The sequence below is a fragment of the Zeugodacus cucurbitae genome, chromosome 6, assembly GCF_028554725.1.
Source record: "Zeugodacus cucurbitae isolate PBARC_wt_2022May chromosome 6, idZeuCucr1.2, whole genome shotgun sequence".
In the NCBI taxonomy this organism is placed as follows: Eukaryota; Metazoa; Arthropoda; class Insecta; order Diptera; family Tephritidae; genus Zeugodacus; species Zeugodacus cucurbitae.
Genome location: NC_071671.1, coordinates 59,522,963 through 59,548,308, shown reverse-complemented (window position 1 = coordinate 59,548,308; position 25,346 = coordinate 59,522,963). Strand labels below are relative to the sequence as shown.

The 25,346-nt window shown below is 34.9% G+C and overlaps 4 protein-coding genes across 6 annotated transcripts in view; 2 read left to right on the top strand and 2 right to left on the bottom strand.

The window, feature by feature from the left end:
• Positions 1-16: 16 nt before the first annotated feature.
• LOC105217568 (protein virilizer) lies at positions 17-6,248 on the bottom strand. Of its 2 annotated transcripts, none has more exons than XM_011192626.3 (7): positions 6,001-6,248; positions 5,207-5,901; positions 3,493-5,114; positions 2,124-3,428; positions 1,364-2,063; positions 255-1,301; positions 17-203 (listed from the first exon to the last, which is right to left on the bottom strand). In XM_011192626.3, exons 1-7 carry the CDS (start codon positions 6,064-6,066, stop codon positions 17-19), a joined length of 5,622 nt encoding a protein of 1,873 aa, XP_011190928.2. In that variant the 5' UTR covers positions 6,067-6,248. The 2 variants fall into 2 exon arrangements, with proteins under 2 accessions (XP_011190928.2, XP_011190930.2); XM_011192628.3 differs by having other exon boundaries at positions 17-191; positions 6,001-6,247.
• Positions 6,249-6,498: 250 nt separating this feature from the next.
• LOC105217569 (ATPase inhibitor A, mitochondrial) lies at positions 6,499-8,018 on the top strand. Its single transcript, XM_011192629.3, has 4 exons — positions 6,499-6,580; positions 6,744-6,809; positions 7,157-7,301; positions 7,617-8,018. The coding sequence occupies exons 2-4, from the start codon at positions 6,760-6,762 to the stop codon at positions 7,743-7,745; spliced, it is 324 nt and encodes a 107-aa protein (XP_011190931.1). The 5' UTR covers positions 6,499-6,580; positions 6,744-6,759; the 3' UTR covers positions 7,746-8,018.
• A 2,187-nt stretch (positions 8,019-10,205) lies between these two features.
• Positions 10,206-11,265, top strand: LOC105217561 (uncharacterized). The gene is made up of 3 exons (XM_011192619.3): positions 10,206-10,377; positions 10,439-10,499; positions 10,584-11,265. Exons 1-3 carry the CDS (start codon positions 10,310-10,312, stop codon positions 10,719-10,721), a joined length of 267 nt encoding a protein of 88 aa, XP_011190921.2. The 5' UTR covers positions 10,206-10,309; the 3' UTR covers positions 10,722-11,265.
• Positions 11,266-13,433: 2,168 nt separating this feature from the next.
• The window catches only part of LOC105217560 (uncharacterized), a 60,968-nt gene continuing 49,055 nt past the window's right edge, over positions 13,434-25,346 (bottom strand). The window contains exons 2-5 of one of the 2 annotated variants that reach the window (XM_054232897.1): positions 17,154-17,259; positions 16,279-16,539; positions 15,724-15,970; positions 13,434-15,606 (exon numbers count right to left, since the gene is read on the bottom strand). In XM_054232897.1, coding sequence (XP_054088872.1) covers positions 14,766-15,606; positions 15,724-15,970; positions 16,279-16,539; positions 17,154-17,259 — 1,455 coding nt within the window. In that variant the 3' untranslated portion in view covers positions 13,434-14,765. Of the gene's footprint in view, positions 15,610-15,723; positions 15,971-16,278; positions 16,540-17,153; positions 17,260-25,346 lie in introns of both variants that reach the window. The other variant, XM_011192618.3, reaches the window with a different exon arrangement.

Sequence of the window (25,346 nt, the reverse complement as noted above, 5' to 3'; positions counted from 1 at the left end):
CGCATGTGCTTAAACTCTAACGTAGATAGGGACGTGGACGTCCGCCACGACCGCGTGGACGACCGCTGAAGTGCGAACTGTTTGAGTAATGTGAATCGCCGAAGTGTGGTTCGGTGGTGGCGCTGCGATAATGCGGTGAGCCCCCTTCGGCCCAGGTGGACGGCGATGCGGTGCGCATCACTTTCGATTTGCTGTAAATTAAACTAATATTTAAATTGTTTTCATTTGTTTATGCCGCCTATAGCTGTACTCACCGAAACGCTGCCGCCGTCGATATGCGTGAGCCGCGATTGCGGCCGACACGTGAACCGCGCATTATCGGTGGTATTTTGTTGTAGCCCGTCGGTCCAGTAGGTTGCGCGCCGCAAGTCTCCAATGCAAGGAAATCATCGACATGTAAGGAAGGTGGACGCGATGTGTTTGGCGGACGCGAACGGAAGAGATCGCCGCGTGAGGGTGGCGCGCGTGCAAAACCACGTCCGCGTACGGGCGTAATGTAGATTTTCTTCTCTGGGCGGCCGGTGCTCGGCTCCACTTCGACACGACGTGTGCGGAAGCAGGGTGCTGTAGGTGTGCGCTCACGATTCGATTGCGGCGATGCGGACAAATGCAACACTCGCTTACAATCCGATGTGAGATTCGTCTCGGGCGTTAGACATTCTGCTGCCAATTCCGTGAGATCGCAAGCGACGCGCTCATATTTACTATTGTCCAAATCTATGCAGTCCACTTGCAACCAATAGCGCGTCAGCAGTTGTGGCTCATCTACGACGGCGTCGACTTCGACGAAAATCGGACGCGCGGCGAATTGCATAACTATGCCCTCACTTTGTGGCAGTGTCGGTTCGGCTACATTTGCGGCAGCTATGCCGGCGGAACTGTCGTCTTCGCCCTCTGCGCTTGTGCCACCGTCAATGGTATCCAATTCGGTGGTGATTTCTACAAGTAGATTGCTAGCGGAAGTGCACTCATCTTCTGTCTTTATTTGTGTTGGCGTTTTATCTTTGGATTTCGTAAGCGCGTTGCTCAAACGTTGCATGAGTGTGGGACTGGCATTCTTCTGATAGCCGAGTAAGTACGAAAGCTCCGTCGTAGACAACTTTATGTTGCGCGTGGGGATTGCCTTTAGTTGTTGCAAATACTCAGCAATATGCGTCAGTGAATGTAGAAAGCTTATGAGCAGCTCAATGACAGCGAGTGGCGCTTCAACGCTTTCAGCAGCGTTAAGGAATTTTTCAAGCCACTGTTGGAAGTCGGCGCGCCTGTGCTTCAACTGCTGCGTCAAGTGATGCATCGTGATACTGAGGGATAAACAAATGATATTATTAACAATAAAAATTAAAAATAAAAATAGACTACTCACTCAAGCTCCGTTAGCAGATTCAAGTTATTCAACGCCGCCTCACACACCGGCTGCTGCGCAACGCTGTTGAAAAGGTTCGTCAGTGTAGCCTCAATAATACGCGGTATCAGCTCCTTTGTCGGCAAAGCCGCAGCCAAATTCAGTTCTGGTGAAGCTATAGACTTCGGCGAAACAAAAGATATGCTCGGATCTATGAAGCTCCTTAAAATGTTATGTATGGCCAGTTGAGCGCGCTGTACCACCTCCGAAGCAGCGCCTGTATAGCAAAGCACCGAGTGGAAGAGTTCCCATAACTTGCCGTTGAGTATAGAAATGGAAGAAATTTTGAGGGCCGCAAATGAGGTTAGACGCGCAAAGAAATTCAAGAGACGCGCCAATTGTGCGGTCGGTGTTGAGGAAGCTGACTGCCATTCGGCACAAAGCATATCGCTGAGTGTTTTCGACACGAGTAGCGTCATATTGGGCGCCAAGTCGGCGAGTTGTAGACACACCTTCGTCATGAGATCCAACAGAGGCGTAAAGGTGGTGGGCGCAATTGTCTCAATCAGTTTGGCGATTTGTGCGCTTAGCGGATGTAGGTGAGCAGACCAAAGCTTGCGTTCGGTGATTAAACGTTGACTCTGCGACTCGGGTACGTGCGCGTCGGCGGGCAGCGGCATGGGCAACGGCAGTGGTAGCAACTCGGCGAGCACGTGCAACCCTGTTAAAGCAAATATTTTTAAATTTCAATAAATTGTAAATAATGTGATTTTGTACGCACCTGGTATGAAGGTGGAAGGACCATCGATGTTCTTTAATATTTCTCTAATCATTTGCGTCCACAACGACTTGTGCAGCGACTCTTCGTCCTGTTCATTTGGCTGTGTGTAAGCCAGGAAGATTTGTATAATCTCTTGTTTGGCCTCGGCGATTGCTGGTGCCGCCTGACTGCCGGCAGGGTAATAGTGCAAGAGGAAATACGCCTTCATGAGATGATCGATGGCGGTTAAATCCTTGAATTCCGCATCGCGACACTGTATTGCAAACGAGAGCATGGCGCGTAGCACTTGCAGCGCCGGCAATATTATCTGACAACAATGTAGACCCTGTAGCGTCATCAGCGCTGGCGTATGTAAGCCCGGTTGCTCAAAGTACGAGCACAATTTCTCCAATATTTGCATAATTGTCTGTACGCCATCGGCGGCATAGAATTGCAGCGTGACAAAACGATGTTTCAGCTCCTCGGTTTGTGAGCTGCGGAATGCCTTGCTATTCGAACCGATTGCCAAATGACGCAATATGCGTAAACCCATAATTAAATCACCCGGAAAGGTGGTTATATACTCCATGGAACGCGTGATAACCTCCACCAGCGGCGTTATGTTATCATAAGCGAAGATGTGTATAGCCTCCGAAGGTTTGAGGAAAACAAAGAGCTCCTGCAGCACTGCCGACACTGAGGGCTCAAAAGTTTCATGATTCTTCGCCAACTCGAATATATTCTGACCATGCTCAATCAGATAGTCCAACTGCTCGCAATGACGCACACAGCAATCCACCATGTCGACCGCATAGCTCAACACCGGACTCTTGTATTTGGTGCCCGGTGAGGCTAGTTGACGCTGCGCTTGTAAGCGTTGCTCCTTCTGTATGAGGTCCATAAAGAATTGCATATTATTGTTCATGCCTATCACTTCGACGGTATGCTGACGTCCATGTGACTGACATGTCTGCGAGTAGAGCGCATGCAAATGTGTTGCTAGGTTTATGATATCATATTGCTCAGCGCGTGTCAAATACATAACGGCATCCAGGTGATAACGTGTTTGCACTTTATAAGCCAACTCCACACCGATTTGTTGCAGGCGATGTAGCAAAGGTCTACGCAGCGTTTGTGTGGTGGCTGGTGTTGACTCTTTAGTTAGTGCAGCGGTCTCCAGCTGCATTGCTGGCTCTTCAGTGTCTTTAGTTTTTGGCTGCGCATCAGCTTTGGTTGTGGGCGTGCCGTCGTTTTCGGTTTTTTTGATAGCGTCAGCAACACTATCGCTTTCTGGCTTCGGTTGCGTGGCTTCCTCGCTCACTTTCACTAATAATTTAATATAATTAGAATAAATTATTTAAAATTTTTCTTATTTTTATCCGCCACTTACTTTCATAGTCCTCCTCTTCGGTGGGCGTCACATCTGCAGGCACATCATCCGTACCCAACAACACCGCTATTAGCAATCGCGTAGTTTCAAAGCAATCGTCCACCAAATAATCTACACCGACATGCGTCTGCAGCATTGCTTGCAATAAATCCAACACACGCAGCAGCAGTGACGGCGGCAACGCATTGGCATTGACCAACAACAGTAGCAGCGATTCACCTAAAGTATGCAACACGAAGTAGGACTGCAAATCATTAGCGAAACTGCGCTGCGCTGCCGTGTCAACGGCAATTTCGAATTTCTTGGAAACGGGTAGAAAACGTTTCGGTTGCTGGTAAGACAATGAATTGTAAGTTAAAGCGTCCATTATTTGCTCAATGGCACGCTCGATGGCGACATATTGCTCCGCCGGTGCTGCTGCTGTATAATTGGTGAGCACGAAGAGTTTGCTGCAACTCTCACGTACACATTCGAGCGCTTCGTACAAGTGTAGCTTCTTGACGATCGCTTGCAGAGCGAATTTCGTGCGCGTGAGACGCGATTCTTTGAGTGTATCGAAGAGCAGTTGATAGCCACCGAGTTTGCCACCAACCAGGAAGTGGCGTATGCCTTCTTTAGTGCCTAGCAAAGCGTAGATGGCTTTGAGCAACATTAGTTTGATGGATACAGCCATGTATTTTTCTTGGTATAGTGTGAAGAGCGCGGCGAAAGGATCAAAGTTTTGCGTTTGCAGCAGATACGCCAAGAACTGTGGCGCCGATGCAAAGAGTTCGGTGAGGCGTGCGCCTATTTTTATATGACGTATCTTGAAGGCCGGCTGCTGTTGCAGACAAGCCGATTCGAATTCTAAAGCGATTTTTAGAATATTAAACGATTTTATTAAATACTTGGCATCGCTTGTGAAAAACTTTTTTAGCACAAAATTGCGTCGTTTGAAGTTTTGCCAAATGTAAGACAAATGATTGATAAGCTGTTCGCTTAGGTAGACGAAATTTTCGCGCTCCTCAATTGTGGTTGTGGCATCATTGAAAGCCGACACACTCTCGCATTTCGTTTGCACATCAAACTTCTCCATTATAATGAACAGTGTGTCCACTTCTTTGTGGTATAGCGCTTGCAGATCGCTATCGTAACGTTTTATGGGCATTGTAAACGGATCAAATTCGTGTATGGCCGGTCCAGCAGCGTTAGCTGCTGCCAGCAGTTCTGCTTCAAAATCGTCGCCCATAACTTGTTCAATCGCATTATTGGAATCGTCATCACCTATAATCTCATCATCACTGAGTATAGGTTCGTATTGTTCGCCAGGCGTACCGGGCGTTTCATCATCATCCAATGGTTGCGTATCCGGTGCACCGTTTGTTAGCGAGTCATCGGAGCGCATGTAACTGCGCGATTTAAGTTTGTAATGTACATCATCTTCAGAGTACTCCATGTTATCGGGCGAACGTGGACGTGTTGGTGAGTCTATGGAGGCAGGTGGAGTGCGTGGTGGCCACTTGTGTGACTCCTCGGCATCGGAACGTGAACGCTCAGAACGTTTGCGACGCGAATGGCGTGTATATTCGGGACTGCGTGACCAATCGCGCGACACTTTCTCACGTTCACGTTCACTTCGTGAACTAAAAGTAGATAAGGATTATATAATTAAGCACATTAATACACATATTTCAATAAACGAAAAAATTAAATTAAAACAAAAATCACAACTCACCGCACATAGTCCCTTTCATTGCTCTCCGAGTGCGTGCGATTACGTGACGGTAATGAACGTTCTGAGGAATGCGAAGTCTTGCGCATACCACGTTCACGTTCGTCGCCTGAGTGTTGATAATGCTCGCCACCGCCGCCACCACTACGCCCAACGCCGTATTCTAAATCATCACGCTCGAAGTCACTAAGATTCGTCTTGTGTGCTGTGGGCACTTCACTCGGTAAGGGCTCTTTCCATTCATCTTTGCTTGTCTCCTCCGGTATGCTGGGTTCACGCGTTTCTCCGCTACCACTTAAATTGCAAATCTCTTCGGGGCCAGTTGGTTCACACGGTGGTGGTGGTGGACTGGCAATTGGTTCATTCATCGAATTTGTTAATATACCATACACAGCCAAAGTAATCGTACTATACCAGCCACGCAATACTAAACCATCTGTAGGTATTTTCTCTTGGGTGCATTCTAAATGTATGCAATCGTTTTGATTATATTTCAATTGACCTAAATTTTCAAATGTCGAGGCACCCGGCATGCCCAAATCATTGACGAAAAATTCAATATCAAATTTGGAGGGATTTGTCGCCCCAAGGCGCACACCACCGGGGAAATCGGCCTGTACGCGTGCACCCAATGGTATTATTCGTACTTGTGTAATAAATACTGGCTTTGGGAATTGCACCAAATCGAGATTGATGTCCTAACGAAATGGATGTTGAAATACAGTTAGTTTGTTATGTGAAAAATAAAAACGTGAATTTCATTAAAATCTAAAATACTACAAATACCGCTTGCTTACCGTGTCCACTTCGTGTGAAAAAGTGTCGAAGAAAAGAAGCTCAGCTGCATCGTCAGTTTCCACCATTTTACACTAAACTCTTTGAATACGTATTTTATTCAACTTGTTGCTGATGTATTTCACACGAAAATAAAATGAAAATGTTAACAAAAGAGGAAAAAATTATTATTTTCCACAAGCATCAGCCAAACTTGGCTTTCTGCGAAAATTTGACAACTTGTAATGCTGCTTCTTCTTTTTTTGACACACGTAGCAGTGTTGCCAATTTATTTGGCATTAACAGCTTTTGCTGTTTTATTCAAAATTAATTATTTAGCATTGCGCATGCCATTACTATTATTTATTCTTAATATTAAAAAAAATATATTTGATATATTTATATTTTTTTTATTTAAATAAACCTACAATTCTGCGAATTAAATAAAACAGCGTTATCAGCTGTTATAATGCACCGCGACATCTGTAGGTAAAGAAACAAAAACATCTTGCCTGGAATATCCAGCATTCCAGCCCCCAGTTTCCAATAACTCCGGTCGACCAGAATTTGACATAATTTTTTTAACTGCAAAAGTGACAAGTGGTAAGAATTTGTAGAAATATTTTGCTGAGTAATAAAATAATTTAATAAAAACGGATTTTCTTTAACGAAGTGTATTTCAACAAAAATAACATTATTTTTTATTACAAAAGCTATTATATTATTAAATCAGCTTTTAATATGTAATTATTTCGTTTCTTTACAGATTAAACAAAAACAAAATGTTCGTAGTACGTCGTAGCGCAGCGCGCCTCTACCCGAGTGGAATGCAGTAAGTAGTTTTTGCATTTTTTTTATTTTCAGCCGGCATTTATAAATTGAGTTTAGTTGTGTATTACAAAAATACAACGATTTATAATAATACAAAGAAATTGGCTGAATATGTGATAAGGAAACAACAAAAGTGACTCTCGTCGGCTTTTATCGCGTTAAAAAAGAATTGCCTTCGGCGAAATTCTTAAAAATTCGTTTGCGTTATGTAATATCAGCCAACTACTAAACCATTTATAATGCTCTTTTATCAAGGCAGCATATGCTTATGCATGTTGTTTTTGTATTTTACACCTGCTAATTTAGATATACAAACTGCTAATTTTAAATGTTTTTCTGTTTTTGCAGATTAGCCAAGATGAGCAACAGCCAAATTGGCGATTTGGGTAGCGGTGCCGGCAAAGGTGGCGGCGGCGGTGGTTCAATTCGCGAAGCTGGTGGAGCTTTCGGCAAGTTGGAAGCAGCGCGTGAAGAAGAATACTTCTACAAGAAGGTATATAAATATATTTGTTTGTTGTGTGACTCATATGGTTTATGTAGGCTAAGAAGAGGCTCGCCGATTTGTTTTACCAAAACACAGCTGGCTGTGACGTAACGAAATATCTAAATTTATGTGCCGCAGATCACATACGCACAATGTGTACTCTATATGAAAACAAGCATAAATTTTGGTGTATTTTTATTAGCGACATAAATATTATTTTTTTTTTAGTATTTGCTTATTTTCTTTTTTGTTGTTATGCTTTTGTCTTGTGTGTTTTATATACATACTAATAATTTACTAATGAATTTATTTGACATATTTTAGCAAAAGCAACAACTTGAACGTTTGAAGAACGATCAAATCCACCAAGCTGAATTCCATGCTCAACAGATCAAGGAACACGAAGAAGCCATCCAACGCCACAAGGCTTTCCTCGAGAACGTTAAGAAATAAACACAGGAACCTAACGCCTATAACACCACTAAACGGCTCAAAGTCAACAACGTAACAAAAACAGTCGTAGCAAATGCTTTCGAAAAGCTTTCGCAATTCTATTATTCTAATATAAGAACAAAAAAAAACATATAATACATTATTTTGCATTTTTGGTATATTTTATTTTTGTTAAGTTTTCAATGCTCATATACCGTTTGTATTACAGTGTTGAACATTTTAAAAAGATTTATAAAATCGAATTCTGAATAAAAACTGTGTAAATGCAAAAAATGGTAAACCTTTTAATTTGAAACTCTGGGAAATTATAGTATTATTACTTATTTATTTATTATTTTATTTAACAATATTTACTAAATTTTAAACGCATATAGTTTTCGGCTAGAGTTTGCGCAGTAATGTAGTAAACGTGAATAGTGGCCTCCATCTTGGTGTCGGTACACTGAACACTTCACGTACTAGGCGCGTGTCCTGTGATGCTGTGGCGTCATTGAGCGCGGCTGCTATTATTAACAGCAAACCAAATAGTATAAAAACTTTCATTTCATATATTTATTACGTAGTGTTTTAATGGTTTTAAGTCTTCTACTTTGAAGCGAATAGCTTGTTCTGCTTTAGCTTGTTATTTGCACCGACTTTTATACTAAGCCTAGCATTTGAATTATGTATTGGCGTGTGTTTGTGCCGAGATTTACCGGGCGCAGATGTACATACTTATGTATATGTGCATGCTTGTATTTAATTAGCATCAATGCTGATAAGAAAATATAATTCTTGGAAATCATCAGCTCAAAGTAAACACGAGCTCTGTTTGTCGAAATAGGGTGTTTCCTAGATTTATTTTCGTTTTTTTCTTTCAATGCTTCACAATTGTTACTTAATTATTATTAATTTTTACATATTAGAGTAGGCAATTGAACAGTAAAGTCCTCTCTCGACGTACCAAAATCAAACTCTACAAGTCGCTTATCATTCCCGTCCTGCTTTATGGTGCAGAAGCTTGGACGATATCAACAGCAGATGAGACGACGCTAGGAGATTACGAGAGGACAATTTTGTGCAAGATTTATGGTCCATGCCAGAGCATTGGCTACGGCGAATATCGCAGACGATGGAATGATGAGCTGTACGAGTTATACGACGACATTGACATAGTTCAGCGAGTAAAAATACCGCGGCTATGCTGACTGGGTCTTGTTGTCCGCTTGGACGAAAACACTCCCGCTTTGAAAGTGTTCGATGCAGTACCCGCTGTAGGAAGCCGCGGAAGAGAACGACCTCCTCCGTTGGAAAGACCAAGTGGATGGTGACCTGGCAGCACTTGAAATTTCCAGATGGCGCCAAACTGCAAAACGGAGAAATGAATGGCGCGCTCCGGTGGATTCGGCTATAACCGGCTAAACGGTTTCTAAGTACTTATTGTAAACTTTTTAATTTGAAACTTGGGGAAATTTTAGTATTATTATTTACATGTATTTATTACTCTTTAAACAATAGGCATTACATTTTAAGCGTACATAGTTTTCGGTTTGCCAGTTCGGATTGGTGCATCGTAAATGATTGGTCGCTCCCTCCTTGGTGGTGGTGCGCTGATGCTGGGACGTACTGGGCGCGCGTCACGTGAGGCTGTAGCACCATTGAACATGGCGGCAATTATTAGGAAGAAACCAAAGAGCACAAATACTTTCATTTTGTAAATTTGTTGTGTGGCGTTTCAACGGTTTTAAGCGCGTGTCTTCGACTTCGAAGTTGAATTTGTTTTGTTTTAGCTGATTATTTGCACCGGCTTTTATACTGAGCCAAGCATCTCTACCTTATACTGCTGTGTGTGTGCTGGGAATTACCGCGCACAAAAGTACAGATATATAAGCATGTATTTGACTAGCATCAATGCTGATAAGAAAAGGTGATTTCTGTCTTGGAAATCACCAGCTCAAAGTAAACACGAGCTCCGTTGACGAAATATGGTGTCTCTTTTGATTTATTTTTTTTTTTTCTCATTTTGGTGCTTCACGTTCTTCACTTACTAGTTAAGTGTATATATGTACAATTATACAAATCTATATGGGAGGCAAATGATTTCTACAACTGGATTATTGTTGTTACACCAGCACGACACATTTCGGAACAACAGGATTCAAGGTCAAATATGGTATCGACTGTTTAATGACAGAGTGATGAGGTCTAGAGGTGTGCGGGTAGAGTCATGAAGGTCATCCAGTACTCAGCCCTCAGAAGAAGTGAAAGTGATGATTTGGACTTATTCGGAAATTGTTATCACGGATCATGGCAGACGGGTCTATGTAATAGGAACGCTCGTCGAAATAAGTTACAATATTGTTCAGCCAAAATGAAACTTGCGAAAGCAGTACCGAAATATATTTATGCATGCCAAGGGTTAATAAGTTCATGTGTATTTTCAATGGCGTTGGGAACTCTTAGACAAAATTTGAAATATTTCGAATTTCTTTGAAAGAATAATACAAAATCTTTAGTAAACAAATATTAAAAATTTTAGAGAGGAAATTTATTTCGGATACTTTTTAAAATCTTTCCATTAAGCTATGCTGCGTTCCTGCTGCTGCCGTTTTACGAAAACTAGAAGCAGCATGGTTATGTTGAAAACAATTCGGTGAGCTTAAATAATATTAAATTTTTTAATTATTTCATTTTTATTTTACCTTAATTTTCAGAATGTTTACGGACTTCTATGACAAAGGCAAAGCAGAAGAAAACATTTTCTTCCTGAAGGAGGTATAAGTCCACTTACTAGTATATGCATCTACATTTTTTAAGAATTATCCGCTCTTCGTCTAATCCATTTGATTTCCCTCTTAGCAAAGAGAAAAGCTTCGAGAGCTGCGCAAAAAAATGCGTGAAATGGAGGGCACACTCGAAAAAAGTATCAAAGCTCTAGAGGAAGTAGACGAAAATATGAAGTCCAAAAAGAAAGAACCGAAGAAAAAAAATAAATGAAATTAAAATTTGGCACTTGGTCAATTTTTAGAAAACGAAAGCCTTGAAACTAATTTTTTACCGTGAATTTTGTAAATTGCTGACCACCGATACAACAAGAGTATTCCGATTAAATGTTTCTTCTTTTTCTACTCGCCGAGAACCTTTCACCTAGCGGCAACCAAGGTCTAAAGGTTTAGAAACTCCAGGTGTTACATACTGCTGTAGAATTATCACATTAATATGAGGGATTATGAGGTCAAACTGTCTTATTATCCTTAGAGTCAATTTACTGACGCTTAAAGTTGCCAGAATCTGATGACATTGCTTGTTGAGATCGAATACACAGGACCTGGTTTCAATACTAATTACAGACAAAAATAAAAATATTAGCTTGTTGGAGAACCTCTAGTTTGATTCTACCACGTAAACTCAGTTCAAAAAATCCTTTGGGATATAGTTTCAGATATAGTAGACCTCTTTATATGACCTAAAAATCTTTGGCAGTTAAGGCAATTAATCAAAGCGTTAGAAATATAGAACAGCGCTCACCGAATACAAGAGAGATATCGAGAATTTAGACTTCGGAACTTTACCGAGCCGTCTTTTAAGGAACACGGCTGCGTTGAGTATGTTTCTAGGGGTTAAATGAAAATGATCCAAGAAAGGTGTGACAAAAAGACAGTGAACAAAAATTTCCTAGAGGAATTATGAAGGCGGACGAACTTCCCGGGAGGTTTGAACACAAATCTCGGTAAAAAAAATGAACTGATTCTCAGATTTTTAATGGTAGACCGTTGGACCCAAAATCAGTACCCAATCTCATGACATCAAATCAGAGATAGTGATAAAGCGAAGAAATTGTAAAATTTCACATAAAAATCCAAAAACCAATATTTACAAATAAAAAAAATTAATTTGTATTTAATAAAATCTGATTTTATTTGTGATATATGTTTGTGTATATGTATATGTATGTATTATTTACGTGTGTATAACTAGGCTTTTGTTCATAAGTATTCATATACTTAGTAATATATTATATAATATGTGTTAAGTGGTTGAACATAAGTACTAAATACTACACTATACAAATATATAGGTGTGTATATATCTGTATATATTTAATTCCAATTCCTTAACTTACAACTCTTAACTATTATTAGATTTATTATTGTAACAAGTTCTCATATTTATGCAAGTATACATCATTATTTACAGTCTACTGCACTCTATGAAATGATATTTTTATTTAATTAAATTGTATTTTAAACTTTTATTTTATTTTTAGTAATTTTTTTTACGCAAACAATTTTTGTTTTCTTTTCCTTCACTATGGCAAAACGAGTTCTATAATAGTTAAATTTTATAAAAATAATTTTGTTTAAAAAATATATTCTTTTTCACAGTATTCAATCATAAAGGAAGCATTAAATTAACAAAAATATAGCATAAAATAAATTCAAGAAATAAATCAAATAAAACTGTATAATTCTAAAATTAACAAATAATAAAAATAATTAGTAGACAACTAATAACCAAAGCAACTGTTAAACAATAGTTAATATATTCAAAAAAATATTTTAATTGAATTTATTATTTAGTTCTAAAATATATATTTTATTCCTTACAAACAAAAAAATTAATTAGTTTTAAGTAAATTTGACATTTTAAGTTAATTAATTCGTAATATTAAAAAAGCAATTGTGTGTTTACAATACTTAAAAAATATGTTTACAATACTCAAAACAATACTTTGTGCCTTTTTATTGCTTATTAATTTTTAATTTATTTGCATTTAATGTAATTAAAGATTTTTTATTGTAAGATATTGTAATGTAATATAATATAATATTTTATTTTATTTATTTGACATTTTATTTTATTTTATTTTATTTTATTTTATTTTATTTTATTTTATTTTATTTTATTGTATTTTATTTTATTTTAATTTATTTTATTTTATTTTATTTTATTGTATTTTATTTTATTTTATTGTGATTTATTGTATTTTATTTTATTTTATTGAATTTTATTTTATTTTATTTTATTTTATTTTATTGTATTTTATTTTATTTTATTTTATTGTATTTTATTTTATTTTATTTTATTTTATTTTATTTTAATTTATTTTATTTTATTTTATTTTATTTTATTTTATTTTATTTTATTTTATTGTACTTTATTCTATTTTATTTTATTTTATTTTATTTTTTTTTTATTTTATTTTATTTTATTGTATTTTATTTTATTTTATTGTGATTTATTGTATTTTATTTTATTTTATTGAATTTTATTTTATTTTATTTTATTGTATTTTATTTTGTTTTATTGTATTGTATTTTATTTTATTTTATTTTATTTTATTTTATTGTATTTTATTTTATTTTATTTTATTTTATTTTATTTTATTTTATTTTATTTTATTTTATTTTATTTTATTTTATTGTATTTTATTGTATTGTATTTTATTTTAATTTATTTTATTTTATTTTATTTTATTTTATTATTTTTTTTTTTATTTTTTTTTATTTTATTTTCAAATTAATGTTTCTATATAATCTCTTGATTACTGCGTTATAACAAATTGCATATAACATCTATTCTACTATTTTTCTGTGCTTATTAAATATTATTATTTTCTCTTTACTATTTTTTTCGTTTTCTTCATATTTTTTTCTAAAGTAAAACTTTTATAAGTACAAAAATATGTTTTTTTTATATTTTGAGTGCTATTTTTAATTTTACCTATATACATATGTTTTTCAACCGTTAATTTCATCAATATTGTGCTTTCATAGCACTTGGTTGCAATTCGTAAAGCTCTCAATTATCGTAATAGCAAGTTAAGCTTTCAACTGAGCTTTCGATTTTCTTTAATATTATAGAAATATTTATTTGGCACCTTTTAGAGCTTTCAGTTGGTGTTTAAATTAATTAATAATCTTCTTTGAAAAATATTTTAACGGTTTTAACATTAAATTTGTGCTAATTAGTTGAGAATTTTTTTTATTTCACCGCAATATCAGCTCTAAATTGTGACTAAATAAAAAGTGTCCATTTAGCTTTAGAGCAAATATATAATTTTTCAAACAAAAAAACTTTATATTTAACATTTTTTAACATTATTTTGTTTTTGGAACTTCTTCGTGCTTTTGTCAAAATTTACAAGCCACGGCTTTTTTAGGTGCCGTAAGTAGCTTTTGAAAACCAAGAGCTTTTTAAGTGCAGCTACTTTGTGTGTCTGACTGCGTGTGTGTCTGCGCTTCGTAGCCAATTCTTTTACAACTACAAAAAAGGTAAAATATTCAAAATAAAATCAAGCGCTAGGTCTACTACAAAAGCTGGGTAAGTATATAACTAGGCGCGCAAAAGTAGGCAACGATGTCAGTATTATTTTTTCTTTTTGCTAAACATAAAGCTGTTACTCTTTTTCAATAATTTTGGACGACCTTGACTTATTTTTAAATATTTTTTTAGTTTACTATTTCATTTTGCTTTTGTTGTTGCTTGGTTTTGACCACTGAGGTAGGGCTATTGCGTTAACTATTGCTCATTTGTTCTTTGAGTAATACTTTTTGTTATTGACATTGTGTTCTACTACTATTTTTAAATACTGTTATGGCAAAAAAATACAAAAAAATAAAGAAAATAATTAAGATTTCACATTTTTATTTTAATAATTTCTTTTTGTTGTTTTTGCAAAATATTTCATAGTTTTTCTGCAAAGATTTGTGACATCCAACACAGTAACAAATGAAAGAACAACTATTTCTAAGTAGTAACAGTAAATTAGGTTTTGAGTATGCAAAACTGATGCTAACGGGAATGTGATTTCCATATAAAAAAATAAAATAATACAACTATTACAATTAATCTTCCAACTGCTTGATAAACACAAATAAAAGTAAACTGCCGTTATGTAATGGCGCCGCTAGCTCAGCCACACGTACGTCAAGTACAGCTGCCTTCCCACCACGCAAACAATCCTTATGAATACTACCGTCAAATACTTTGTTACGCAACAATTTCCACCTTCCGTAATTCAGAGAACGCGCGTCACGCTTAGCTGGTCAAACGCTTGCTGGCGAACTCTTGCAACTTCTGCAGCGCCAATGTCTTATTGATCTCGACGAGGTCGCGATTATATTTGGCCGCCTGCAGCTGCACCTCGAGTATCTTCATGCGCATCAGATGCTCTTTGCTCTGCATCTCCATGAAGACGCGCATTTCCGGTGTGCTGTTGGCCGATGCACCGACGCCAACACCATTACTGGCACCCACCGTTGCGTTGGCTGTGTTAACTGTCGACGCATTGCCGGCGGCCGCGCCATTCATGGACAAATCGTGTAAGACCTCCTCGCCATTGGCGCTGCCACTCGAACTGCGCGGACGCTTCACCAGCGGCTGATCATCGCTAGGTGACATTTGTTGTTGTTGCTGCTGTTGATTATGTTGCTGTTGATGCTGTTGTTGTTGTGCGGCAGCGGCGGCAAAGTTATTCTGTAAGGCAGCGGCAGCAGCAGCAGCGGCTGAGGGAAATTGTCCGGTACGCAATGCATTCAAGGCTTCTAATGTAGCGGAGATGTTGCTCATGTTGAAGGCGGGCTGGAAGGCGCCCATATCGCCGGCGCTACCACCGACCGCAGCGCCACCGCTGACACCGTTCTGTGAGAGATAGCTGGCATTGGCGAGTTCGCTGGCCGTCGCCATATTGCCGCCAGGACTGTGTAGGCTGACGCGTTCGAGGTCGTGATGTGCACCCAAGCGGCTGTGGCTCGGCGAGGAGGAGGACAAGCGGCGTTCACCGAGCGCCAATGAATCGTTGTGTATGTTGGTGTCGTTGAAGGTCTCATTGGTCTCCTCCTTGATATCGACATCGCAGAGCTCCTGTGGTGGCGTGCGACTGCTGTAAAGAGGAAGACAAAGACGAATACTTAGTTTATGGAATCAAATAAAGAATGTGTGCGGTCTTAATAGGAATCGCAGTTTCAAATTTGTTATGATTTTCGGTTCTACTTACTCATCCATATCGTGATCATCCTCGCCATTCTGTTCATCCTCGCGATACTCATAGTCCTCCTCGAGCGCCAACGGTATCTTTGAGTAGTCAATGCCATCTAAAGCTTCTGATTTACAGGCTTTCTTTGCCTCTTGCATGAATTCCCACACTTCGAATGTGAATGGTGATGGCTTCTTACGATCGGCAACCTCAGCACCGAATCTGGCTAAACGATTGTTGTAGTCCAATATTTCGTTACGCGTACAGGCTGTAAGCCAAAAATTAAATATTTTTATTAAAATGCTTCCAAAAGACGTTAATCGAATTACATAAAATGAAATAGACGCAAGATTCAAGCACAAAGCTAATACGATTTATTGCAATAAGTCAGGTGGATTAAACAAAGTAGCAAATCTGAAACAAAAACCTACATTTTTTTGCATTTTTCGAATTCTACTGTAGTTATTACAAGTAGTTTTTTTTTACTTTATTAAATCGTATGTCAAATCTAGCTCTTATTCTCTCTCTCACTCTTGCTATATCTCTCTCTTTCATTATCTATCTCCTCAAACTCACCTTTCATGCGCCGCCATTGCTCCTTCAACCGATTACACGTACGATCTGTTCCAAATTGGCTTGAGAATTTCTGATGTATGATCTTCCAGGCTTTATTCTTTACCGCCGTCAGCCCTGCATCGAGTCTTTTATTTTCTATAATACGCATATCCTTGCGACACAAGTCGAGCAGAAATTTCTTCTCTTGATGATTCCAATTCTGTGTGCGTTCACGCTTTTTATACATATTCATGGCTGGACTGTTCATGTACTGTTGCATTTCTGTTGATAAAAATAAGAGAAATATATTTTAATAAATGAAGATCCATTAATTAGAAATAAAGTATCTAAACCAAGATCTTCAGATTTTGATATAAAATGTCTAGGTTTCATCATATTGATGCTTCGTGGTATATTGATTGAGATTTAAGGAACCCTGCAACAAAGCTTTGCTAATATGCTCTAGTATTTAATTTAGAAGTAAAGGGAAACACTTCGAATTTCATGATGAATCAATATATCCAAGATTCTTATGATAGTATATTTGATATAATACCGCAAAATTTGGAAAATATTGATAACCACGAATATTGACGATGATCATCTATGACATCGAAACTTCAAGACATTCTAAAATGCTAAAGTTTAGATAAATATCGTCTCATAGTGAGTGAAACCTAAGCAAAAGACCTTTATAACCTCTTTGTGGATTCAACATGAAGCTTTCTGATTATTATTTCTTAATTTTAGAGCCAGCTGAAGACTGATTTATATTTCACGAACTAAATATTCTGGTATTAATTTGGAAATAATTGGGTTTTTGATGTTGAATCTCTGACCTATATTGTTCTAGAGGGTTCTTTTGGTTATAAAATTCCCGTTAACTGTATGCTTACCTCCTTTTATATCAACTCCTTCCAGCAAATTGTGATTACTGTTCTGCCAATTGACGGCGAGTTTCATGAAAGCCTCCAGATCGGTGGCCGTATATTGTTTATTAACCTGGAAAAGAAGAAGAGGAAAATTGTAAGTAAAATTGAATTTGAATTAAGTATTTAGAGAAATATTTGATTAATATTTAATATTTAAAGTAGCGTTTTGATTATTTAAAGTAATTTATTAAAATTATTTCTTATGACGTATTATAGTTGAGATTATCTGAAAACTGAGTATCTTCGGTTTCACTTCAATGCAAATACGATCAGCAGTCGTCAGATATTGTGGATCTTAGCTTGTCAGATATTGTGGGTCCATTCGCTCTCATATTAGGACCTTGGTGCCGTTCGAAAGTATGCGATTTTAATATTTCTGGTAAAGTGATTTAACTTGATTTTATTAAGTTTTGAATTTTATGTGTAGTACTTTTGTGGACTCAAAAAAATATTACTTGACTTTGAGGTTATAAAATTGGAGGAGTAAGAGCTGAATAACATTCTGCGCAGTTTTAAATAAAGATAGATAAATAAGGGAGACACAAAAAATTGAAAAGCTTTTGCGAATTATTCAGCTTAGTAATAAGTAAAAAATATAATTATTTCTGGATATCATTTTTTGACATGTTTGAACTGCTTATTATGTAGTGCTTAGTTTAAAATTAAAAAAATAACCAATTATTGTTGAGTGACAGTTGACTTGAATAAAGCTTGGTATTAAGGAATCATCGATCCCATAAAGTTTTGCGAATCATTGTTGTATAAAAACGCTATACAGGCATTTAATTGTACTTAAATAAAGTTTATAAAGGCGTACATGATCCCACTTACATATGCAAGAAACGTCAAACCATAAAATTTTATTAATTATTTAGACTCGAAAATTCAATGAACTCAAAAATAAGGAAAATAAAAAATAATAATAAAAAAGTAGAATAAAGCAAAAAAGCACAAGATTTACAAAGGAAAAAATAATGAAATAAAAAAAAAGAAATAAAAAAAAATAAAAAATAAATATAAATAAATATAAAATATTAATAAAATGTACAGATTCACAAAGAGAAATATTAAATTTATCATAATTTTTTTTTTAAATTAATTTGTTATTTATTTATATGTCAATTATGTAATTGTATAAAAATGCATTCATTAAAAAATATATGCAAAAGAGTCTAACCACATGTCAGTTCTATAGTATTTAGATCTACATACATATGTATAAACCACATATTTGATAACCAATTAAATGCCACCGTCTCAACCTCATACAACTAAGCTAACCGCAGAGAAAAAAATCTCATAAATAAAACAACAAATCGCGACCAGTTCGTTAGAATCGTTCTAAGTGCTTTTAGCAAGAGACTCGCAGCTGATTGGTTAGTTTGTTTAGACGATTGAGTTTACTTACGCGTATTTATACGTATTTTATTATTAGTAGCAATATACATACATACATACCATACATGCAAACATACATACGAACAAAGGCGCTTGAATCTATTTAAATGCGCTTATGTACGGCTGAATTAATTTCGAGAAAGCGGCCATTTTGTTTATAACAACGAATCGTAATGTATTTTAATACTTAATACTTTTCTGCTATTTGACCATTTTTTAACAGCTTCCATTAATTGAAGGCTTTCAGTTGAGTATTTTTGTTTAAGAAGGAGGAGGAGAAAAAAACGTAAAAAAAAATAATAGAAACTCATAGTGAAAGCATTACAACAGACACACACACTCATATATGCATATGTATTTATGTCTGTATAAGCACTTCGCCCATAAGTGTTGATATAAAAAGGCAAAATAGAACACTTGAAAATAATAAAATAATTCAAAACAAATAATGCATGTCATTATAAACCATACGCGAGTACATTAAAGCAGCTACAACAACACACATATGAATCTGCATACACACACATCCATTTTATGGCATGTAAATTTTCGTTTTCGGCATACAATGGCACTCAATTATTTGAGAAGAGAGGAGCAGCAAAAAAATCGAAAAAGCAACAAACACCCATAAATTCTCGCATTCAATAATTTTGATTCTTTTCATCTTTTATCCATTAAGCGGCGTATGACGAATAAGGCCGTTGGACTTGGCGGGTTGGGCTGACGGGTTGGCTGGTTGGCTGCCTGACAGACGCATGAAGTAAGCTTACTTACTTAAGCAGTTGAATGACTTTTGTTGTTAGTAATATTGTTGTTGTTGTACGTTTTTGTGGGGGTAAACGGGTTACAGCGTATCTTGAAAATACATATAGATCAATTACATTGTTTTTTTGCATCCTAAATGTATACTAGGAGTTATTACATTAAGTAAAGCAATATGCGCCTAAAAGTGTGCTACAATATAGTTGGCTTTCTCGAGATATCGTTCTCCACAGGCAAAGCAAGAAGTTTTATGCTCTCGAACCTGAAGTGTTGTTGTAGTTACTACTCATAAGAACTATCTTGTACTGATGAAATCAAGATTTTCCATGGATTTGCGTCCCTTTCGTCGAGGAAAATGAGGTTAGATTTCAGACACTCGGTTCAAAAGATATCTATTAGGTCTACAACTTTGTTTCCGCCGTTTTTTTTTTTTGTAAATTTAAGGTTTTTTTTTCAATTGGTACAGCCTCGCCGCGCCGTACGTATCCGAAAGCATTCGATGAGCCTCAGACGCACTTTTCTTGGAATTAAAAAAGAAAAGCAAAATTTCCCGAAAATGTCGAGAATTCGGCTCAAAAAGTGACATTTTCAGTGGAGAATAAGTTTGGGATGCAAGCAGATCTCTACAAATATTTTGTTGAGCATTTTGTTTGGGATCCAAATGTCCAAGATCGATATAAAACGATTTAATCGATTTAATCGACCAGTGCTTGAACCTATAGACATCTTTTCATTCGACATCATTTCAAATTTTGTTTTTTTTTTTTTTTTAATTTAGAACAAAATAAACGAAATTTGTTAACGAATAAATTAACGATTAAAAAATAAATAAAATCACAGTTTTTATAAAAAAAATATGTTCTATATTTTAAAATATTTTTTAAATTGTTGTCGATGACAACTTTACTACAGACGACTGTCTGCTCAATTTATGCTAGCAAAAAATTACTAAAAAGCACACATTATGCCGCCATCGCATCTCAACAACTTTCGTCCGCCATTTTCTTTCACCACCATTTAATTTTTTATTAATTTTTTTTGTACATTTCTTATTATAATTTATTAATACTTTATTAAATTTGTTTTTTTTCAACGAAATTGTGTGATTTAAAATTCACTTAATGCCGCAGTCATTATGGTCAGCGTTCCAGACATTCCACTGCATAACACAATTCATTCGATTGGGTGATTTGTGTACTGACAGTTCAAGCTTTTAAATGCTGCCCGGTATATACCCCCTCCAACACCCCCAATCAATATAATACATTAATGCCTCCCTTTATTTTTTATATGTACTTACAATATATGTATGTTTTTGTTGTTGTTGTTTTGTCTTTTAAAACATGCCATATTTTGCATATGAAATGGCGCATTATTGATTGTAAATTTAATGAAATCGAAAATTATACAAAAATGAAGCACGAAAGCACAAAAGGATTAAATCACACACATGTCAGTTTGTTTTTGTATGTGTGTGTGTTTGAAATTTAAAATGAGTAGCTGTGAAATTTTCGTTTACCACATATCTTCATATAAATTATAAAGCAATCTTAAAACATCAAGACGCTCTTTTTTTTGGTTTTTGATTGCCTAACCCCACTGACGAGCGCACAACAGTGTAGTCATTTCGATCTTTTCGTCAGTCGTTGTGTTGTGTTGTTGCTTTCTTTGTTGCAGTCATTTGCGCTGCGTTGATTGGTCGTTCGGCTAGCCGCCGTTATGAACATCTGTTTTCGATATTGAATTGTTTTTGTACTCCAGACAGCCATGCCAACTAACATACAGTTCAATTAAATTAATACAATAAATTAGCGTACGATTTGGTTGGGAAATTGATTTTTTTTTCACCCGAGCTATGCATATGTTTAATATGTGTTTTGTGAAGTGATTGTGGCATGATTGAAACCATTTTACCAAATGTTAGAAACCGGCGAGCATTCCCATTACTTCAAAGGAAGTGAGTAATGGCGAAGCAATTAATGATTATGAATTTGAAGTATTCAATAAATGTAGTGTGAAGCGAAGGGAGAAAATAAAATTGGATTTTTTACAAATGTTTGGGCGTGGACCTATGTACATTTTAAAGCAATTTTACTATAATGCTAAAAATAATTTTAATGAATTAATTATTATTTTTTTTTTTTTTTTTTCAACAAAAACAAAAATAAATTAATATTTTTTTTTAATTTTATTATATAGTCATATAAACCCAAAAATTATTTAACTATCTTTAGATTTTTATTTATTTAATATATTTTAGCATTTATCGTGAAATTTTCTCGAAGATCTTTCGAGAGTTTCTCGAGTTCTGATAGTTGAGTAGTTTGTATAGATTGCTATAGCTTCTTAAATGTACACTAAGCAAACTATAAATTATCTTATATGTTAAATTACTTAACATTGGACAATAATAGTTGCTATATAACAAGAACAAAGTTCTATAAGTTCACCGAGCTATATTTTTAATATAGCTCTATACCTCTGGATATAGTTCTATACCTCTGGATAAGACTTTTGTAACTTTATAGATTAGTATCAACATTTTATTAGTACTACACCTGTGTGCACTTCAAGGTTCCCAATTATTTTCTTTCCTTCTTTATATTTCCCTCACTCATCTTCCATATTCCTATAAATATCAGTTAGGTCAGTGTCTAACCATTAAAAGAAAAATCTTGTCATCATTTATTCATATTTTTCAACCCACCATTAGTCTCTGTGATATTTTAAAGTTTAGGCTTGTTGAACAAAGTAAGTTCTTTTAAGTAGTTTTAGTTACCGAAAATAAATATTACTTTCTCACATGTATTTGGAGCAGTTGGTCGACTCTTTAGACACGCGATAGTTAAAAAAAATTCATAAATGGAAAACAAAAACAAAAATATTATACTTAAAATGCCTAAAAAATATTGTGGTAAACCGCAAGCAGTGTCTGTTATTATCTTATAATAGTATACCTTACAGGAATTTTTTTTTGTACGAAAGTTCACAAAATTACTGAGGAACTATTGACCACATTATTTGATAAACTTTTATTGGGGTTTTACTATAAAGAAAGCTGATAGCATCGATAGAATATTAAAGCGCTGTGTGAAATCTATAAAGTCAAGGCGATTCTTTTTTTATTTAGGGCTTTCAAGATTAAAGAGAAATTCGTTAAGAGATGCTGCTTTGAAAGTTTACTTAAAAAACGGTTTTCTAAGTACTACCTTAGGTATACTTAGAGTTAGTTGAGTTTCCTAATATTTTAATTTATTTTTTTTATTCGAATTATTAACTTCTACTTTATTCAAAAATATCAACAAATCACGCAATTTAACGACTTTCACTTCGAAAACAAATTTAATGAAAGTAAAGTTATATTAGAAAGAAAAAAGGAAAAAGTTACAAATGGCTAAACAATTTTGTAATTCATAAATTATGTATGTACATATATGTACCTAACTCATATGTCCCATTTTGTATTGCCTTTAAAAAGAGCTGCTACAACAACAAAAAACATGTAGTTAGTTATAAGCACAATGACACTTGACCTCACAATTATCGCCAGCAAAGTACTTGAGAGCACAACACCAACACAATATTTTTGAAAAACATAAAACTTACTGCAACAACAACTACAATAACAATAATAATACATGAAAAGTTACCAAAAACGAGCGTCGAGCCAGAGTCAGTGACAAGTCAACAGGCGACAGCATTTCATAGTGACACCCACACAACTGGCACTTGGTAGGCACTGCTGGCGAGCAGAAACAGAAGTTTACAGGAGCACAATTGGAAATTACAAACAGACATATTTATGTATGTACACATATTTGGGAGCACAGCACATATGACGCTGCGAGATAAAGTGGGTGAAAATTGTAATTACAAACTATGCGATCTAGCCCAAACTAAAAGCTACTAAATGGCACATATGTACATACATACATACTTCACTGTAATAGACTAACAGTAGTGTGTGAATATACATAACTAAATGCATTTGTGTGGGTCGAAGATAAATTGTGAAGTTGTCACTTAAAAATGCTGTTAACCAAAAACACAAAAAAAATAAAAAAAATAAAAACAAAATACAAAAACTTACAAAAACACCAAAAAAAAAATAAAATAAATTATAAATACTTACAAACAAATTTGTCCGACTACTTAATGTACGAAGAAAAATGCGTAACCATTAAAAACAACGGTGTATGAAAGCATATAGCGGTGCTAAGCAACAGATAAAATATACGTAATGCATTAAGTGTTTGTATTACGCATAGCTACAGTAAAACAAAAAAATTAAAAATATATTTTTGTCAATTTGTATTTAAGCACACACCGTTAATTCAAGCAACAACTGTTTTTTGACATTTTTTTTTTTAATTTTTCCTTTCAAAAATTTTGCGTGCTCAGTTCCTTTTACTGTGCTTGTTGTCGCCAGGGTCGCGACACATGCGTACTTGTAGCAAATTTATTATGATAATTACAAGTGAAATAACAATAAAAAAGCATAACTTAGAATTGTGGAGCTAGCAAAAGAAAAAATACCACAAAAAAATAAAAAATTCAAAATGTATAAATAAACTAAGCTCGTATCTGTAGCTAAAAACAAATGTCATCGAACTGTCGTAAGTGTTGCGGCATTAACCATAATGAGATATACCGCATACTACAGTCAAATACATGTGTATATATACATACATATGTACCGAATCATGTATGTACGCTCGTAACACTTAAGTTCAAATAGCAGTATGCTATTTAGTATTTCAATTTGCTGATAGGCAAATTCTATTTGCATGTGTGAGGGTATAGGAAGACAGTGGGTCATTTGCAAAATGTTGTGACTAGAAATTAAAAAAAAAATTTTAAAAATCGTGTGATGATTTATTTTATTTTATTTTATTTGATTTTATTTTATTTTATTTTATTTTATTTTATTTTATTTTATTTTATTTTATTTTATTTTATTTTATTTTATTTTATTTTATTTTATTTTATTTTATTTTATTTTATTTTATTTTATTTTATTTTATTTTATTTTATTTTATTTTATTTTATTTTATTTTATTTTATTTTATTTTATTTTATTTTATTTTATTTTATTTTTTATTTTGTAATTTGAATATTTATTTTGTAATTTTGTATGAAATACAAATTATGTAATCAAAAAAATTCTAAGTAATTAATGAAATTCAAGTTTTCTAAGCTAACTGAAGTGCTTGCTAAGCAAAATACATACAAATAAATAAAAAATAAACTCAACCATATACTCTAAGTGATGACATAAATTTGTAACTGAAATGGGCGAGATGTCAAGCTTTTGAAAGAGCGCAGCACTTCAAATGAAGTTCTACACTATAGAAATATAAAAAAACTAAAGACTTTAATAAAGAATAGCATAGAATAAACGCCAGTCTTGAGAAATATATAAAAGAAAACTGAAGTGTCAGCTTTAAAGTAAGAAGCATTGAAATAATACATAAATTGGACTTCGACGTTGAGCAATTAGCACCATATTGAGTAATGTAATGATTACGTGTCTGCGCTGGAAAGTACTAACTTATGATGATATCAATTCAAGGAACATATACTGACACAATGCGCTAAGTTTAGTTTGATATTCTATATTTTTATACACAATATCAATTCGAAGTATTCAGTATTAATTTAATTACGCAGAACCAATTCAATAATGCAATGTGGGTTGCTAGGTCTTCAATAATGATGCAATACTATGAATTAATTGAAAATAACTAGTATTTAGTCATAATTATTTTTAAAATTGAATACAGATTAGAAGTGTTGAATGTTTATTTAAAGTGCTCGCAACTACTGTATCATATAAAATGGCTTCTACTTCATACTCAAAGTACTTAATTCGATTTAATTAAATAGCAAAGTACTTTAATTTATTTAAGGAATTCCTTAAAGTACTGAATAAATTTTTGAGACTATTATTTTTGTATTTAATCTCTTGGTATCAAATGGACTTAATCTAAAAATAAT